The sequence below is a fragment of the Agelaius tricolor genome, unplaced genomic scaffold (assembly GCF_023055355.1).
Source record: "Agelaius tricolor isolate 1412-34295 unplaced genomic scaffold, bAgeTri1.0.p SCAF_11, whole genome shotgun sequence".
In the NCBI taxonomy this organism is placed as follows: domain Eukaryota; kingdom Metazoa; phylum Chordata; class Aves; order Passeriformes; family Icteridae; genus Agelaius; species Agelaius tricolor.
The window spans coordinates 7,411,351-7,430,438 of record NW_027269271.1 but is presented as its reverse complement, the minus strand read 5'-3'; the positions used below and the strand labels follow the sequence as shown (position 1 = coordinate 7,430,438).

General features: G+C 47.0%; 1 protein-coding gene across 1 annotated transcript in view; it reads right to left on the bottom strand.

Annotated features, from left to right (window-relative positions):
- The window catches only part of COLGALT2 (collagen beta(1-O)galactosyltransferase 2), a 47,503-nt gene that overhangs the window by 16,309 nt on the left and 12,106 nt on the right, over positions 1-19,088 (bottom strand). Inside the window, exon 2 of the mRNA XM_071435966.1 lies at positions 885-995. Within this exon, the coding sequence (XP_071292067.1) occupies positions 885-995 (111 nt within the window). The remainder of the gene's footprint in view (positions 1-884; positions 996-19,088) is intronic.

The following is a 19,088-nucleotide window of genomic DNA, read 5'->3' as shown; positions in this document are numbered from 1 at the left end:
GGCTCTGCCTTCAGCTCCAAACCATGGCTTTTTAACAAAGATGGAAGGGAACCCAGGGGCACATCCCAACGAGGAATAAAAATCCAGGACTTTGAAACAGTGCCAGAGTTAAGTCAGGGAAGGAGCTAAGAATTTCAAAAGGTTTTTGCAGAACTTAAGCAAAGTTTGGCAGGATGAAGGAAACTCAATTCAAAGGAAAGGATTAAAAATGTCAATAAAACCAGCACTCCCTGAGGGTTTGTACCGCAAGCTCCCCATCACTGCAGTGAGGAACTCAAATATAAAAGCAGGCCTAAAGGAAGGGGAAACTGATGTAATTTGCCTTGATGGAAGAAACTGAAAACAGAACAAACCCAGGAACAGCTGATCTTCAAAATAAATAAAAAATAAAGTAATAAAAATCCAACACATCATATTTCAAAGCAATGGTCCTGCAAATCACATAAAGGTACACTATGTGGGATTAAATCTAGTTCTCTGGCTCAGCACTTACTGAATATTTGATGTGTCAGAGTTTTCATAGATATTATGAATGGGGCTATAATTTCTCTGCTTCCTTACAAATAAAGAATGGTAATTTAAATTCCCTGTAGCTCTTGATGTAATTTGTTTACCGTGCAAAGAGAGCAGCTACAGATGCTAAATACTGAATGGAAAATAGTTTCTTCCACAAAATTCTGCATGAGGTGCTTCTCTAAAGTCAGAGACCTTTCTAGAGACCTTACCTCACCTTTTTCCCTAAGAAAACAATTTTAATGGGACAGACTCCAGAAAACAAATAATCCACATTTTAACACTTAGACATTTAGTACCAGCTCCTGTTTTGGAAACAGAAAACCTTGGGAATTTGGGCTGTGCAGCCAAGAGCCCTCCCAGGTACTCACGGGGGCTCCTCCATGGGTCTCCACTCCACGTCGTGGTACAGGTGCTGCACATTCTTCAGCCACTCCCTGAGGATTGCTGTGGTGTTGTCAATGTTGTGGTCAGTGGCTGCCCTGGCAAAGCAAGAGCAAAGGAAGCAGTTAGCACAAGGTTTGTGACTAAACCCTGCTTTACCATGGAGCCCTCTGCCCAGTCCAGCCACCACAAAAGACAAGACTGAGGTTTAACAGGTTTAAGACTGAGGTTTAACCCCAGCTGCTGACTGAGTACCACCACTGTGGAAAGGGGAAGGGCACAAAGCCTGTGGGCTGACAAAAGAACCATGTAATAACTGAAACAAATGACTAAAATGTGCTCTTAGTGGAGGGGAGGGACAAAGTGCCCTCTGAAGAACAGTTTTGTTCCCTCAGGGCTGAGCTGAACAGACTGGAGCAGGAGGCACAGATTCCCATCCCTGACAGCAATCAATCCCATGGAAATGCTCCCACACACTGCTCTCTGCCTAGGGTGCTCAAGGCTTCAAGTCACAGGATGAGTGAGCCAAGTCCCATCCCAGCTGCTCCTCCCCAGGACCAGGATTTGCACACCCAGCATGGGATTGTGTCAGATCCCAGCACAAACTCCTCTCACTGACAGGGCTGCTCATTTTTCCTAGCTGGAATGGGCAGGAAAGCACAGTCCTGTGGCAGTGCACAGCTCAGCAAGCTCCACTGGGAATTTATAAACCCTGCCTATTCCTCTGGGAGTACAAACAGTCCCACAAGGTGTGGTGCAGACAGTAAAGCCAGTGTGAAACACATCACTGAGGAGGTTGCTGGAAGCTCCCATCAACTGCTATACATTTATTGGTTCATCCTCCAGCTCCAGGGACCCAAAGGCACTTCCCAGAACACCCTCCACCTTACTTAAAGCCAGAGCTCCCTGTAGCCAGGGGAGAGGACAGGCAGAAAGGAGCCACATCCCAGACCCTACAGCTAGTCCAAAGCTACTTCAGGAAAATACCTCCACTCCAAGTCACCATATGACCCTAGAGATGAAAACCAGGACATGAGCCCTTTTCACTTTGTGCAACAGGAACATACCATTGCCATGGGGTCTAGCCTGCTTTAAAGTAAAAAGGAACCAAGAACTTGGATTTTCAGTTTATTTATAGTCAGAACATGACAATCACTTAAGGCCAGGAGGCTTATTTGTTGAATATTTATTCATGTCTGCTGAAACAACAAATAGTGAAAGTTCAGCAAGTGTTAGAGGCTGGTTCCTGTGTCATGAATTGCTCTCCTGTGACAGAGCAAGGCAGGGCTTAGTCAGGGCTCCAGGGTTTGCTTTAGTCCAAGACCCTGGCTCATGCTGCACTGTAGATCTGGTTTGCAATGATGTTCAAACTGGCCTAAAACAGTCTCAGTGCTGACTTGGTGTAAGTCCAGCTTGCTCCATGTGTTTCATGGATGAAGCTCATCCCCTGGAGCCCATTATCACACACTTCCTTGGGCTCCCACAGCCACCAAGGTGTCCCACAGCTCTCACTCTGCTTTCCTCCCACGTTCCAGCTGCACAGTCAGCAAACAGCTCCAGAATTCCTAAAATACCAGAGGCCTGGGGAACGGCTTCATGTTCACTGTTGTCACTGGAGCTGCAGTGGCACCAAGAAGGTGGCACTGTGGCCACAATGCAACTGGACATCACACAAACGAGGCCAAGAGGAGAGTGGCCACCCTGGGAATGCTGCAGCTCATCCCATAACATCCTCTTTTCCAGGTCCAGACCAGCCTTAAGGACAATGGAGACCCTTTAAAGTAAGCACACAGCTCTCACAGAGTCAGGTCCATGTGCCTCTTGCCCTCAGCAAACCTCTTCCCCTTCTTTCTAACCTCATCCCAGTCCTTCTAACCTCACATCAGTGGGGACATGTGAAGGGATTTGCTGCAGTCTGGGCAGGGAAAGGGGAAGCTCCAGCTGCACACATCTCAAACTAATCTCAGTTTCATGTTGGCTGCTCCCATCTCAGCCAGGAGATCCTTCTCCATTCAACTTTGTGCACACACAAGCCCAAAATGTTTTAGATGGGGAGTTGTTTGCAGGGCTGTGCAATAGAAACCCAGAGCTCTCAAACAACACACAAATTTCTGTGACAACATGAAAACGTAAAGTCATCCAAGCTCAGAGAAAAGAGTCACCATGATTACCAAAGCTGCTACACATAGCCCCAGTCTCTGACTAGCAGAAGAAACCCTGAAGTTGACGCCAGGGACTGGCAGAGTTGGAGGAAGACCTCTGCCTCCCCAAGCACAACAAGGGGGATGAAGGATGCTCTTCCCATCACACCTGGAGTACTCCATCCTGCTCCTGGTAGGACACCAGGCCCTTGACAAAATTCACCCTGGATGATACCTTCAGCCAACATCCTCCAGCCAGAAGCAAGATGAGCAAATGGGAGCTGAAGGGATCTCTAGATCTACCCACAAGGAATCTGCTGGAAGAAAATGGCATTTTCCAACCCAAACCATTCCATCATTCTATGACTTTAGTGCCCAGGCTGTCCTGGTGATACATGGAAGGTAAATCCACATCCCAGCAGACCTCTCAAAGGCAGAGATCAGCCAAGGCTCTGGCACAATGGAGGGACAGCTCTCTCCAGGACTATCCACCCAGCAGCATTTCTAAGCCCAGAAGTCCTCAAAGGCAATAAAGTCTGTTCCACCCTGGATGAAACACACCCTATGACTAGCAGTTTGGCAAACCTTTGTTCTTCCAGCTTTGAGCTCTAAAAACCCAACAAAAATGACCCAAACCAAACCAACCCCCCCAAAAAACCCAAGCCATTACAAAAGCAATTATCACTATTAGTTACAGAATAATTAATTTGAGGTCAAACAGCATCAGCACTGACTCCTTTTGTAGTATCTGAACCAATTCACCTTTCCCCCCCTCCCCCCGAAAAAAAAATAGCAGCTCTGGTGTTTGCAATAGCACTGTGTGGAAAAACAGGCACATACTTTATTTTTCCCTCTTTTTTTTTTTTTTTTTGAAATGACAACCCCTGCTCAAGAAAAACAAGCTAATTAAAATATGAGCAGGACTTCTCACTGGGAGCAAGAGCTCCTCAAGCCCTGAGAGGCACATCAGGACACTCCTTGTTATAAACACTTCTTCTGTAGCACTCTGTAGCATTTCAAGAAGCCAAGCACACAGCTAAGACTTCAGTTTAGTGGTGAGAACATGGCACACAAGAGATGCTATCACCTCTACCCACTTGCCTGTGCTGGAAAAGTGTTTTTACTCCACGCTCTTATCCTTACTGGTCCATGATCTGCACTTGACAGGACGAAGAGAGTGGATCACTGTAACCCAGCTCCACTCAGCTCACCAGGAGCATGGCTTGTCCACATGGCCCTTAGACTAAGGCAATGACTGGATTTTGGGTGTATTTTCTGAAAGCAAGTTGGTAAGCACAGCACCATTCTCTGTGTGGGAGTCTATCAGCAACACTGTTGAGCTGGCACCAAGTTCAAATCCTGTTTTTTGAGTGAATCAGCAACACCATTTTCAAGAGCTGATTAAAAACATCTAGGATTTAATTAAAGAAAAAAGGTCCCCTACAAGATTTACAAGCTAAAGCCTGTGCAACACAACCAGGAAAAATAGAGGAAAAAAATTCTAATTCCTCCCACTCTTTTCAGAAAAGAAAGATTAATAAATAGACCAGAACATACCTCCAGATGGACACCTCTATTCCAGTAACATGGCAGCTTTTTCCACTCAGATTTAAACCCATTTCCAATAAACAGAAGTTACATTTTTGAAAAGTTTGAGCGAGTGAGAATGTTGGTAGAGGGGCTTATGTTGACAGAACTACAACCACTTCAATATTGACTTTGGCTTTAACAGGAGTTGTACCATGGACACAAGCCCTCATTGTTCAGGCTCAGCAAAGTACCCCTCCCAAAAAAACTCATGGATCATGCACAGTGGAAAATCAAAGCATGATGTTAAGCACCTCCTGTTTTAATTAAGTAATGTGAGCAGCAGCACATGCAGAAAACAGCTCCTTCTACAAACTGCTCATATTTTTAGCTTGATAATGTCTCCTCAAATAATGTTTGTGAGAGGGAGTTAATTTAGGCTTTGATGGTTGTTCTCCTCTTTTCCTCCCCAAAACGGGACTTAAAAATAACAATCCCCCTTTTTCACTTCTTCACACTCTGGCCTGTTCTCCCAAGCTATTTAATTCATTTACCTCAGGCACTGGGTCAGAGGAGAAAATTTTCACCTTCACCATCTGTATAGGAAAAATACTAGAGGACAAAATGCATCCTGTGTGCTGCTGGCTTGTCAAGAGTATGGGGTTATGCTGAGACACAGCTGAGGCAAACTCCACAGCCAGGGCCCTGCAGTAATTTTCCTACTGAATCCAGCATTTACCACCTTCTCCCTTCAGCAAACAGGGTGGGAAGGACAGTTTCAAACAGGGGTCAGTGCTTCACTTTCAAGCAGTGCAGAGCTGAGTCAGGACTGGCTGGAGGCAGCCAGCTTTCAAAAACAAAAGCTGTAAGGAGCTTTTGCTCCTTTCCCCTTTCCCTTTCTGTCAGGGTTTGAGGAGGGTATTGGGCTCACCCTTTCTGGCTGTGAGAGCCAAATCTGCACGCCCAGGTTCCAGTGGGCCCTTCCCATCACTCTGCTGAGAGCACATGAAGGATGACAGTGGTCAGGAGGCTGCTGATGCTGGGGTTGCACTGAAAATGGGTCACAGGAAGAAGATGCACTTGCTTTTCCAGAGCTCCTGCTGCTTGCAGATCTAAGTTGAGAATGCAACCAAATTCCAGGAAGCCCCAGGGATATCCCCTTTAACTGTCTCCCTTGGCTCCTCCCTGCCTGCAGCCAGGGGTTCAATTCACCCACAAGGCCTGCTACGGGATGTGGTCCAATATTGAGTTCCACTGAAGCAGGAGCCATAGGGTGACTGTGTGCCCTAAACCCACAGGGTCTCCTCCACAGCAAAGCCCAAAGTCAAAGGAAAGCCTGTCAGTAGATCATTTCTAACAACTATAACACAGAAACTGGGGACAAAACATCAGTACCTCCCCTTGGTGCTGTTCCTGAGAGCTGAGCAGCAATAAACCACTCAGAGAGAGGTTACAGCTCACACCAAAGTGATGGAGGAAGCACATTTCTGTGTGCTCTGTTCCACAGCTTGTGCTAACAGAGGTGCTCAAATACTCCAGGACAAAGCTCAGCCCTCAGCAGGACTCAGCATTTTCCTGAGTATCACCAGCGGGGTACTGGGGACAGACAAAGGTGATACAGAGACTCCATCATCAGAAGGCATGAAAAACATTTTATTATTAGAAATCCACAGTTCTTATAGAAACAATGGTGGACTGAAGACCTGATTGGCCTTTAGGAATCTTAGCTCACCTATTGGTCAAGGGACAACTCCTGCTTGTAAACATCTTTGACAAACAGAGATTACCTGCCAGGTGCAGAGATTGGGATAGTAATTGTTTTAATTCTTTCTCTGAGCTTTCTCACAGGTTCCCAGGAAAATCTTGGGAGAGCTGTGTCTCTCTTTGTTCAGAGGATATGTGATCACCACACCTGAGCAACTCCTGAGCCCAGCCAGAAGCAACAGGCACTGCATGGGGGGTTCCCCCAGTGCTCTGGGGAGACTCCAGGGATTTCAGACCCCGGAACACTGGAAAAATCCACACCACCTCATCCAGCCCCAGCCACTATTAATAATGTACTCCAGCAGCCTCATGTTTTTTACCATGACACTACCAACACACAAAGCACAGAGCAAGGATGGGAGTTTTAACCTCTGAATTTAGATCCTGCATAAAAGCCTTTGGCTTTCAGTCCCTTGAGGCAGCCCAAGAGCCCAGCTCCTGGTCTGAGCTCCTGTCACCCAGGCTGCCCTTCTCATGCTGGGTGTGAGATCAGCCCGGCCAAAAATAACTGAAAAAGCTGAGTCCAGCCACAGAGCCCTAATATGAGTCAAACATAAATTTGGATTTAGTTTTCCCAAAACAAGTGGTAAATAAAGTAACAGACGAGTCATTTCTCCCTGCTCTTTTTGTCTGAAAGCTGCCAGGCTTAGAAAACCAAGTCAAAATATAACCCCCACCCCTGAAGTGGCAGTTTCCACTGGGAGCCAGGGATGAACTGAATTACCTTGACCAGGAACAGTGCACCAGAAGAGACTGGAAGAGAAGGCATGGATCCTAAAGAGGAAGGAAAAAAACTCAAAACAAGACAGAAGCAAAACACTTCTCAGGCCCAGTAAGAGGGATTTAATTTCAGCTGTTTTTACCACAGATCAAGCCCCTGGAAGTATCCAAGGCCAGGCTGGATGAAGCTTGGAGCAGCCTGGTCTAGTGGGAGGTGTCCCTGCCCATGGCAGGGGGTGGAACTGGATGGGCTTTAAGGTCCCTTCCAACCCAAACCATTCGTTTACTCTATTGTATGATTTTAAATGGAGTTACTGTCAACTAGTCTGTGTTCTCCTGCCCAGGACCATCTCAAAAAAGCAACAAATCAAGCAGGGCTCCCTGTATCCTTCCAAACACTCCCCCTGCCTGTCACACAACAGGCAGATATGGCTCCTGCTCATCCAGCAGGGATGAGACTCAGACAATAGATGATTTTCAGGTCTGCCAGCCCTACCTCACATCTGTGAATTTGAAACTCAGATCTCCCAGGTACCCATGGGATCAGGGATAACACACCAACAATGCAGTCCAGAGACTCTGGACAGATCCAAACCATCTAAATCACTCATTTTAGCACAACTGTGCTCACACACTTCATAAACAGAGCCTGAATATTCAGCCCAAGTTCAAAGAACTGCTTAAGCATTTAAATAAGTTGCCAAAATTCTAATGTATGTATAAGGCTTTTTGGCTTCCTAGGGACTTGGCATTTGTTCCAGGCTTTCCTTAATTAAGGACAGACTTTTGGAAATACCTTCTTTTGTTTTTTATTTTAACTTGGTCCCCAGGCCACCTGGGCCCAGATGGGTGGCAGGGAGCTGCGTGGGAGCGTGGAAGCAGCAACAGGAGCAGTGCTGCTCCCCGGGCTGGGCAGCTGGACAAGAACAGGACCTCAGAGCACAGGAATGCAGCACACAGGGCTCCCCTCGAACTCTTTCCCAGTGCCCTTCAGCAGCTGTGGATAATGGATTGTGCTGGCAGCAGCACTGATTTTAAAACCTTCAGTGGTCTTCCAAGTCCAAGTGAATGACTCACAGATGTATGTGTGTACATATTTCTGTGCACACCAGGATCTGTGCTCTTTCCATGCTACCTCAAGAAATCACTCACTTTCCTGTCCCTCACTCCTCACAAGAGAATCATGGAATCCCAGAATGGTTTGGGTTGGAGGGACCTTAAAGCCCATCCCATTCCACCTCCTGCCCTGGGCAGGGACACCTTCCATGATCCCAGGTTGCTCCAAGCCCTGTCCAGCCTGGCCTTGGACACTGCCAGGGATCCAGGGGCAGCCACAGCTTCTCTGGGCACCCTGTGCCAGGGCCTGCCCACCCTCACTGTAAAAAACTTCTTCCTTGTATCTAATCTAAATCAACCCTTCTGGCTCCCTCATGCCACAATCAACAGCTTCCCTGGCCTCCATGAAATGGGAATTCCTCCACCTGTCTTTAGCTCTCCCCATGCTCACCCCATGCTCCCCATGCTTTAAAGCTGCTAAGCTTTAAAGAAACAAAAAGCCAGCTGCATCTTGTGAGTACTTCCAAGCAGACTTGGCTTCAAGGGAACAAGGCCCCTAAGGGAAGCCCAGGAAATCCCATACATGCAGGATCAGGGTGGTGACTGACCTCTGAAATCAGTTGTTCAAAGGAGGAATTAATTGCAACAGTTGTGTAATTTCTGAAAGGACAGCTTAATCCCAGCAGCTCACTCAGACACCAGCTGATGCAGCTGTTTGAGATTAATGCAAGTGTGTAAGCCACTGGGAAGGAACACTGGGATTTAGAAATATTCTTCTCTCTGCTAACAAAAAAAAATGGACGGGTTTCATATTTAGGCGCTCAGCACCACTGATTATTCCATGGTCACACTGAATATGGGCCTGTAACACCTTGCCAAGGGTCCCCAAAACAGAAACACCTGAAAAGCTCTGGTCTCTGCACCAAGCCTGCAGACAGAGCAGTGCCAAGAGCCTGCCTCATCCCTGGTGGGAACACACACACCATGGACCACCAGACACCCAGCAGGGAGGGAAACACAGACCCAAATCCTTCCCAATCCTGTCCCACACCACCCAACAAGAGCTTTCAACAGTTCTGCACAGAACCATAGAATTACAGAACCACTGAACTGTTAGGGCTGGAAGGGACCTTGAACTCACCCCATCCCATGGGCAGGGACACCTTCCACTAGTCCAGGCTGCTCCAAGCCCCATCCAGAGACAAACAGGACTGGCTGAACATAACCAAGTTATGTGGGTGAGGCTGGTATGTTCCATTCCTCCCAGCTGTGCAAGGATGTACCCTTCCAGGCAAGACATTTTTAAGAACTCTTGACTTAAAATATGAAATATGACTTCATTACAAATAATTTTCATTCTAAACATCCTAAAAGACCAGAAGTAATTTCAACACACAGAAAAAACACTTTTGCTGGAATACTGTGTGATTAAATGACTACAAAAAAGTGATTTTTCATCTCTTGTCCAGTGCTGGCTGAAAGAAACAATACAAGAAATGAGGGAACGAAAATGGAATATTTTAATTCACATTATTAATTAGGAGTTCAAGCAGCAATAAGAAACACACTAAGCTAATTCTGGAGCAAAGGACAACTTCTTTTACCAACTGAGAATCTGCTCTGTGATCTGGAAACTGACAGGATGTTTTGTGTGACACTGGAGAGCTTCACACAGTAACTGACCCTTTCATGTGAAAATTTTGCTGATAGGCAACAATAAAGCCATTCTTCACAAAAGTTGCCAGACAGCTTTTCTTTGAGGCCATCACAAACCTAGAATAACAGAATAAGAGAACAGGAAGAAGAGCTCAGTGAGTGCCAGCAACAGTGCTCTCTGAGATGAACCCCAAATTTAGCATTTGGAGAAGAGGTCCAAATGCATTTGGAGTAGAGAAATATAAGAATAGGCCATAAACTGCTTGTCCTACAAACAAAGTGGCAAAGGACGCTTGGCTATCCAAAGGGATTTTTTTGCCTCTGGAGAGAGAAAAATGGCTATGTTTAGATGGGTAGGAGATGCTTCAAGTTAAACAGTTAATGAAGACCAACACTACTCCATATTTTCATATCAGACTCCCTGGAACTTTCAAACTTTATCTGGATTCAAAGGTCACTGAAACACAGATTTTTTTTTCCCCTGCAGCACTGTTCAGAACACAGCTCACAGCCTCCAGCTCACCAGCAGGGCTGAGGGAAGCCCTTCACTCAGTAATTTACTATTTTTCTAAAAGGCTTTCAACAACTCCCCTGTGCAGACCCTGAAACAGGACTGCCACCCCAGCAGGTGTGTTTGAGGTCAGCTCTGAACTCAGGGCTGATCTCCATCCCACTCTGTGCCTCCCCAGTGGACCAGGAATTCCTTTGCTGTTGCTGTAGGCTGACAAGGACTGTCAACAGGACAAGAGCAGCAAGCCCTGCAGAGCTGTCTGCAGCAGGCTGCTACCTGTCTGCATACTCAGGTGCACGCAGACATCCTGAAGAAACCTCGACAGTAAAGCATTCAGTGTATGCGTGAGGATTCCTGAAAAAATGTGGCACAAATGCTGGGAGACACCTTCCAGCTCAGCAGGGCTGGATGTGTGCATCCAGGGGTACACTCACTAAATGACAGCTTGAAAAATGCCACCTTTGCAGGCTCTGCAGTCATGTTGCAGGAGTCCACACCAGACCTGCAGAGCTGACTGTGGCACCTCGTGCTTCTCTGTGCCCACCTCTGAGAAGGCTCCTTTGATCAATACAGAATATGCTGAGTTTGAAGGGACCCATCAGGATCATGCAGTCCAACCCTGTCCCTGCACAGATACCCCAACAATCCCACCCTGTGCATCCCTGGGAGCTTTGTCCAAACCCTCCTGGGGCTCTGGCAGCCTTGGGGCTGTGCCCATGCCCTGGGGAGCCTGGGCAGTGCCCAGCACCCTCTGGGGAAGAACCTTTCCCTGATCTCCAGCCTGACCCTGCCCTAGCCCAGCTCCAGCCATTTCCCCACTCCTGTCAGTGGTCACAGAGAGTGAAGAGATCAGTACTTGCTCCTCCCCTGCCCCTGTGAACTGTACAGTCAGAGAAAGCTGAGGCTCACACCAGTACATGTCCATTCCACCAGAATAACAATCTGCTCTTGCCCACAAAGGCCTGGAAAAGCAGAGTTAGAGGCAGGAAGGAACTCTGGAGTCAGACAGGGTCCCACGCTCAGGACTGTCCTAGTGCAGTAGCCTCAGCACTGAGTCACCCAGGGCAATACCAGCAATGCATCCCAGGAGCTCCCAACAACTCCCAGCAGGCTGGGACAGGTCCTCAGCACTGCTGGGGCACATAGGACAACGAGCCCAGTGCCAAACATTATACTCCTGATGCACCAATCTATGGAAAAGTCTAATAGTGAGGGACAGCAAGTCAAATTGGAGGACATTTGGCTGAAGGACTCTCTTGGCCCTGTGTGTAAGCTGTGCCCCAAGAGAATGGGGTGCCAGCCCTGGGCTCCCCCATCTGCTGGCAGCACACACAGGGGGTGTCTGCCCACACCTCCCTGCTCCAGCGCCAGGGCTGCTCTCAGAAATGAGCCTGGCCAAGCCCACACTGCTAACAATCCCCTGGCTAATTTGCACTCAGAAATATGACTCTGCACTTCTCCATGAAAGGGCTCAGTGTCTGGGCACAGAGGGCTGCAGCAGGAGCATGCGCCCGATGAACGGATTGCTACAGACACACGGAGAAATCCCAGCGCCGCCGTCAACACGTACACGGCTGCTGTCAGTCCAACAGCTCCTTCTGCCCTGCTCTCACACAGGGAACCATGCCAAGTTTAAAGGTTTGGACCCTGAGAGAGAGCTCCAGACTTGCCTTGCACAGGCAAAAGCATTTACAACAATTTAAGGGGTTTTTTTTCCACTGCTTTTCAGGGAAACTCTTTCCATCACAAGGATTTGCAATGCTCCCACCAGGAATGGATAATACAGAACACAGACCAACCCAAGCCCAGTAAGGGAGGGTAATTCCATCCCTGCCCCTAGAGCTGATGACCCCCAGGGTGTGTTGTACCAGCTATCTTACTTAGCAGAGTTGTGGCTACCCCATCCCAAAAGTGCCCAAGGCCAGGCTGAATGGGGGCTTGGAGCAGCCTGGGCTAGAGGAAGATGTCCCTGCCCATAGCAGGGGGTGGGACTGGATGGGCTTAAAGGTCAACTCAAAACCTTCTGTGATTCTGTGATTACAGAAGCAGACAAAGTCAGCGAGACTTTTTCCAAAGGAATTCAACCTCAGGGTAGCTTCAGAGCAGCAGTTTTCAAACTGTGATCAGTAGATGTCTGTGAAGTATTTCTAGTTTGCTTGTGAAAGGCAATAAAAAAAATCTATCATACCCAAGTCAAAGATTGCTATGCTGCACAGGAAAAACATGTTGGGTTTACGCTCAGCTGATGGAATACCATTCCCCTTTCAGTGCTGCTGGAAGGGTCAGAGCCAAAATCCTCCTCAGGACCCAGACCTCCTGCTAAAACCTCACTGTGTGATCCCCAGCACTGTCTCAATCTCCAGGACAATGAGCTGTCTGTGTACCCAGAAGCTCATGGAGCTTTAGACACTAAGAATAACTTCAGTTTATTCTTACAGAGCAAGATAACAGGGCCAAGGCTGGCACAGGCACATCATAAACACTGCTGCTCTCCTCATCCAGCTGTGAATTACTGGCTGCTTGCAGGAAAACTGGGCAACACAAGGATGATAAAATCCCAGGTGTTTATAACATGTAGTACAGACACAGAGGAAGAGAAACAGAAGTAAATTTCTTGACTATTTCTTCTACAGCTTCTGTACAAGCAAGTCAGTTACCTTTGGGATGAAAAATGTTAGCACAGAATCTGCTCTCAAAAGCACAGAATCTGCTGTCAGGAGGTACAGCAAGAAAACTCAACCATGGATCTGTAACAAATGGTTCTCAAGGAGAAGAGCTGCCATGTTTTACATCTTGTACCCCCCAAGGGACCCAGGCTCTGCCCCAGATCACAGCAAGCCTGCAGGCAGGCTGGGCCTTCCTCCTGCTGCTGGAGCACCTCCTCTTCCAAGCCCCAGGGCTGACCCAAGGGGCAGCCAAGCCCATTGCTGCACAGGGGCTTTCCAACATGATCCCCTGGGCTGGTAATTCAGAATCACAGGACAAGAATCACGGAAAAGAACCTCTAGAGATCATCGTGCCCCCCTTCCTCTAGCAGGGCCACCAAGACCAGGCTGCCCAGAATCATGTCTGAATCAAAATCATGTCTGCTTTTGAATGCTGCCAAGGATGGGGACTCCTTTCTCTAGTGACCAGTGACAGGACATGGGAAAATAGAGTGAAGCTGCACCAGGGGAAGGTGAGGCTGGACTATCAGAAAAAAGTTCACTGAGAGGGGTGTCACTGGAACAGGCTCCCCAGGGAAGTCATGTCACCAACCCTGTCTGAGTTCAAGGAGGAGCTCAGTGAAGGTCTCTGTCACGCAGTTTAGTTTTAGGTAACACTTTGAGGAGCAAGGAGTGGGATTCCATGACCCTTATGGGTCTCTACCAACTCAAGGCATTCAGTAATTCCATTCTGTAATTGTGTTTCTGCAGGGATCAGCCAAGTCTGCAGGCAAGGGTAAGGTTATCCCCACTTTTACAGCCAGACCACTGTGACCATTAAATCTTTTCCAATCTTAAAGATTCTATGATTCAAAGTTTTGCCTTGAGCACAGCATGAGGTGAGGCAAGGAGTGGGACTGATCTGTCCATGGCCAGCCCTCCCCCTCACCACAGACTCCAGCCTCTGGGCCAAGAGCAAAAACATAATAACATGCTGGTAGAAACCAGGAGAAATCCTGGTCCAAGAGCTCCAAGTGAATGCTGGGGAGAGCACAGCTCCACAGCTCAGACATGGATCCTCACCTCCAACACAGGCTCCAGGTGCCATCTCACAGGATGGCAAGTCACACCACAGCCAGTGAGAAATCTGCATTATTGATCCCACTGAACATTGTCACCTTCTGAGGCTCCTTCTTAAGTCACTCAGGTGTGTGGCTAAGTGCAAAGCGATAGAATTCCTAAATGGTTTGGGCGGGAAGGGGCCTTAAAGCCCATCCAGTCCCACCCCCTGCCATGGGCAGGGACACCTTCCACTATCCCAGGTTGTTCCAAGCCCCATCTACCCTGGCCTTTCAAGAATTCACAGGGCTAACACCTCTCTCCAGCAAAGGAGATTTTCTGCTTTAAAAACACTTTTAAATCTGGCCCACAGTATCAAAAACAGGTAAAGAAACTTCAAAACACAGCAGCAAAAGTTAGCTATATAGCAGATGATCCTGGAAACAGAGGCATGAACTCCACCCACACTCTCTCCAAGTTCATCCAAAGACATGCAAGGTGCTGCTGCTGGTGGGAGCCACCTGAAGCAAGCTAATATTGTCCACAAAACACATATCCCAGGATGCTGCTGCCTGCCATATGGTCAGGAAATGAAAGGAGATGATGAGTGCAGGTCAGGACAATCTGTCTTTAAGTCAAGGCACATGCATCAGCTTTGCAGTTTGCATTAATATTAAAAAGAACCATACAGAAAAGGCAATGCAAGAAAAGTAAAAATAAACAAATCAAATGCTCAGCATGGTTCCAACTGGTTTGCCACTGTCTCTGAATGATAAAATGGCAAATGGCTGCAGAGCTGTCACCTCTACATCAGGGAAGAGGTTTTCCCAATTCACAGGATAACTACGGGAGGAGACACTTTGGAAGCCAGGCTGACATTCTAGTGGAGCACACCTACAAAAGAGCTGGAGAACAACTCAGGAAAAGGACCTGCAGGGACAGGACACAGGGAATGGCTTCCCACTGCCAGAGGGCAGGGACAGATGGATATTGGGAAGGAATTGTTCCCTGTGAGGGTGGGCAGGCCCTGGCACAGGGTGCCCAGAGCAGCTGTGGCTGCCCCTGGATCCCTGGCAGTGTCCAAGGCCAGGGTGGAGAGGCCCTGGAGCAGCCTGGGACAGTGGAAAGCGTCCCTGCCTGTGGCAGGGGTGGCACTGGATGAACTTCATGGTCACTTGCTCTGACCTTACACAATATTGGCTTTAGGGACTAACTCATGCCCCCTTTGTGGGTTTAATTAATTCAGACCTTCTTTCCAAGCACCTCAATGCCTGCAGGAAGCTCAGGCTCTTCACCACATCACATCTTCACTGCACTGTTAAACTGAGTTTGACATTTGGTGCCCAACCTTCCCTCTGTGTCCATCTTCCAAGGAATCTGCAGACCCTCCTCTTCACCATCTGCATGAAGCAGGGTCCCCTCACCACCCAAGCAGGCAGAGGTTGTGTGAGGCACCAGCCAGGGTGATGCCCACGGTGATGCCCAGGGTGCAGTTGGTTCCACTTGTCACACTCCACAAAGTGGCACAGCCAGAGGATAAAGCACCTGAGTTAGTCACAGACCCAGGAATATCAGATTTTTGCCTTTTCAAGGATCATCAGAGCTTCAGAGAGCACCCACGAAAAGTAACCCAGACAGAAATACAAAACTCATTTAACCTCCCATATCCTGGGATCAAGGAAGCAACAACAAAAAAGCAGAACTGAAGTGCCAACACTGGAGGCCTGACCAGCTCTTCCCTCTCAGAATCAGCAATTTAATAACCCAACCAAAGCAGCATCCCTGTGAACCTACAAGGCACACCTACAATACAAAATATTTAACAACATCAGACCAGACATTTCCCCTGCTCCACTGCAAATTCACAGCACACAAACACAGCAGGTTTCATTACTCTCTCCCTGGCACAGGCTACCCTTGGCATAAAAGAATTTAAGCCAAACTTTGCTTTCACCAACATTAAACTAACACTTACAGTCATCAGTGAGTTATTTTAGAGATAGACTTTGCTGAAGCCAGCATGGAACTTGAGACTTCATAATTTTGGCCTAATTTTCCTCAAGTAGCCAGTTACCCTGGAAAACAGAGGTTCTCTGAATTGCATGGAATGGTACACTGCTTGAAAATAAATGGATTACATCATATTTGCTGGCAAATGGCTGAAAATGTTTTATACATAATTAAGAGAATAGAAAAACAACTACTGCAGCCAAGCAGGGAAAAATATATTCAGCCTTTACAGATGAAGTATAGAGTTTTCCTGGATGTAATTTTGTCCATCCCATTTCTGATGAAGAAACAGCTGAAAAGGTGACAACCTCATATGCTGACAGGATTCTGAATAAGGGGAGAGGGAACACACAACAAACACCACTCTGCTAGGATAAAATAATGAATTCATCAATTAAAATCTTCTCAAGTTTTTTCCTGATAGATTGTACAGTGTTCTTGCTTTGAATGGCTAGGTGTGCTCATCTGCAATGTACCCCTGGGAGTGGGGTGATGTGAATCACAGAGGTCAGAGGCCATGCCCAAACCCACAGCAAGGGTCTCAACCTTGCACAGAGGCAGCACTGTAGCTTCATTTTACAGAGAGAGAAACAAAACCAAAAAGATTAATGGATTTTCCCAAGTCACAAAAAAAAAGAAAAAGGAGTGGGTGTCAGGGCTGGGAATGATAAAATAAGCTAACATTCCTTCCAAAATATACACTGAAATAAATGACAGATATTCAGCTTTTGTAGAGCAGTTTACTTAGTGCATTCACAGAGTACTTGTCAGACTAGTGATAAATTTGTGGCCAATATCAAGAACAACTTTTCCTCTGTGTTGCTTTTAAGAAACTCTCACAAACTTACAGACAAAAATCTCTCTTCCTATCCAAGTATTTTGCCTCCAGCACTGAAAAAAAACCACTCTGGGTTTTTTGATATGAGGTCCCTGATTTTGAGAGTTTAGAGTTTTAAAGCAGTGAAACACTAGTACTGGAGAGAAGAAAAAAAATAAAAGCAAAGTATTTCTACTTTAAATTCCAAATACTTTGGGCTAGTACAATTTCTGGATCTGAATCTCTTCAGTTTATGATCTCACATTTCACTCAGGGATACAGAAACCCACAGGGCCTCTCCTATGGACACACATGTGCTGCACACATGGCTGCTGTGGGGTCAGCACACAGGACACACTACAGATGCCAGGCTCAGAACACACTGTCTCTTGGAAAAGACTGACTGGACTCAAAGTGATGGAAAACTGGTGCTGTGCTGATGGCTGACTTAATGCTAAAGAGGAGACAAAGAAAAACAGTGAGGTCTTAACTCTAATCTTGTAAGCTAAAGGCTCTGCAGCCCTCTGTCAGTAATGCTGTACATTTCCCATCCCCAGCTAAGGAATCTGGATCATGAAATCAGAGGGACACTTGGTGGATGGGTTTGCTTCTTCTGCATGACACAACATCACAATTCTCCCTTCTGCTGGTCTGTTCTCTTTGTGTGGATTTCAGGAAGCAGTCACTGGAGAGGGACAAATGCCAGGGAGCACCCACTGAAGCCAGGCAAATCTCTGGGAGAGCCAAGCACTGAAAGCTGCATCAGCAAGTGAGGTGTGGAGAAGAATGCAAATACAGAGTTTATCTCTTAAAGGTTTAATCCTGACCACAAATGCACAGTTTGAGGATGGTTAGTTTTTTCCCCCATCACTGGATGTAAATAAAAGAGAGGAAATGGGCACTTAGGTCTTTCAGTAGCCAGTTCCTAGGAAACTGGAAGCCCTGAAAAATGCACATGTGCCTTTATTCTGCAGAGCATGGCTCCTAACCATGCTGTTTTCCAGCGGGAAAGATTCCCATCTTAGCTATCCCCATTCCAGGGGATGAAGTGTGTGAGATAAAGTTCATTCCAGCCCCAGCACACCTGCAGGTGTTGGACTTGACGGGTCCCTCAGGGGACAGGGACATGTCAGGGACATGCTCTGGCCCAGGAGCCCTCGCACACATCACAGCACTTGTCCAGCAGCATTCCCAGGCCGGCACATCTCAGCTCCCTGGGGCTCTCACGCAATTGCAAAGGCTGGAAAACTGAATTTTTGGAATACCTCAGCACAAGGCATTGCTGTGGGAGGAATGAAGGAGCAGAGAATGTCCAGCTTTGAGGAACCCACAGTCCCTCTGCTGAGCATGCAGGAATCCAGTCCCAGGCTCTCCCTTGGCCAGGGGTAAACACCAATCCTAACCCCAGTCCCAGCACTGCCCAGGAAATAGCAGATAACATGCCACAGCTCCTTAGATACTACAGAACATGCACCCACAGACAAAATAGCATGACTGTCTTTGAAGACTTTGTGGTTTACACAGAGATGTGATGTATAAGCAGATAAACTGAAACCTAATGGCTTACTTTATTTGCTGAAGCTATTAAGTTTCCTGGGAGTTGTGTTCAATAGATCATTTAATATGATCTGCTGCATAGTGAAGGCAAAGCATCAGCTAATGGCCCCATATGGAATTCAAAGATTTAGCATCACCTGCTTGACTCAAAAAAATCCAACAAAACAAAAAACTCACAAAAACCCTCCCAAAAAACACACTGAAAAACCCTCACCAAACCCCAACCCAAACAAACAAACAAAAATATCCCAAGAAACCAAAACACCAGCACCTTTTAAAAAAAATTATTTTCATCTGAAACCATCTCAGATCCTTCTTCTAAAGCCTTTCAAATAATCCCTCAATAGCTCCATCTCAAATCCATACAATAGCAGCAACTGATGTGCATCATCAGCTTGCAAGGGAACAGCTGATATATCCTAGAAGCACCAGGCCACCAGAGGGATTCCTTAAATACATTAAATAAAGATAGTTCATGGAAAAACTGAGAGGCTGGTTCTGTCTCCTTTGAGAAATCATTCTGCTCTTAAACTTCTGCCAGTTTATCAGTGGCTGCAGTTGGGTGGAACTCTGGTTTTAAAGAGTTCCATTAACCTCTTCAGATCATGTAACTCAGTACAAGATCTAATGAGCTGAAATCTAGGGGGTTTGGGCAAGTATATTTATAACTTCTATGCCATCACAGAACTGGAAGAAATATACCTCTGTAGGGTCAGCAGATCTGGAAT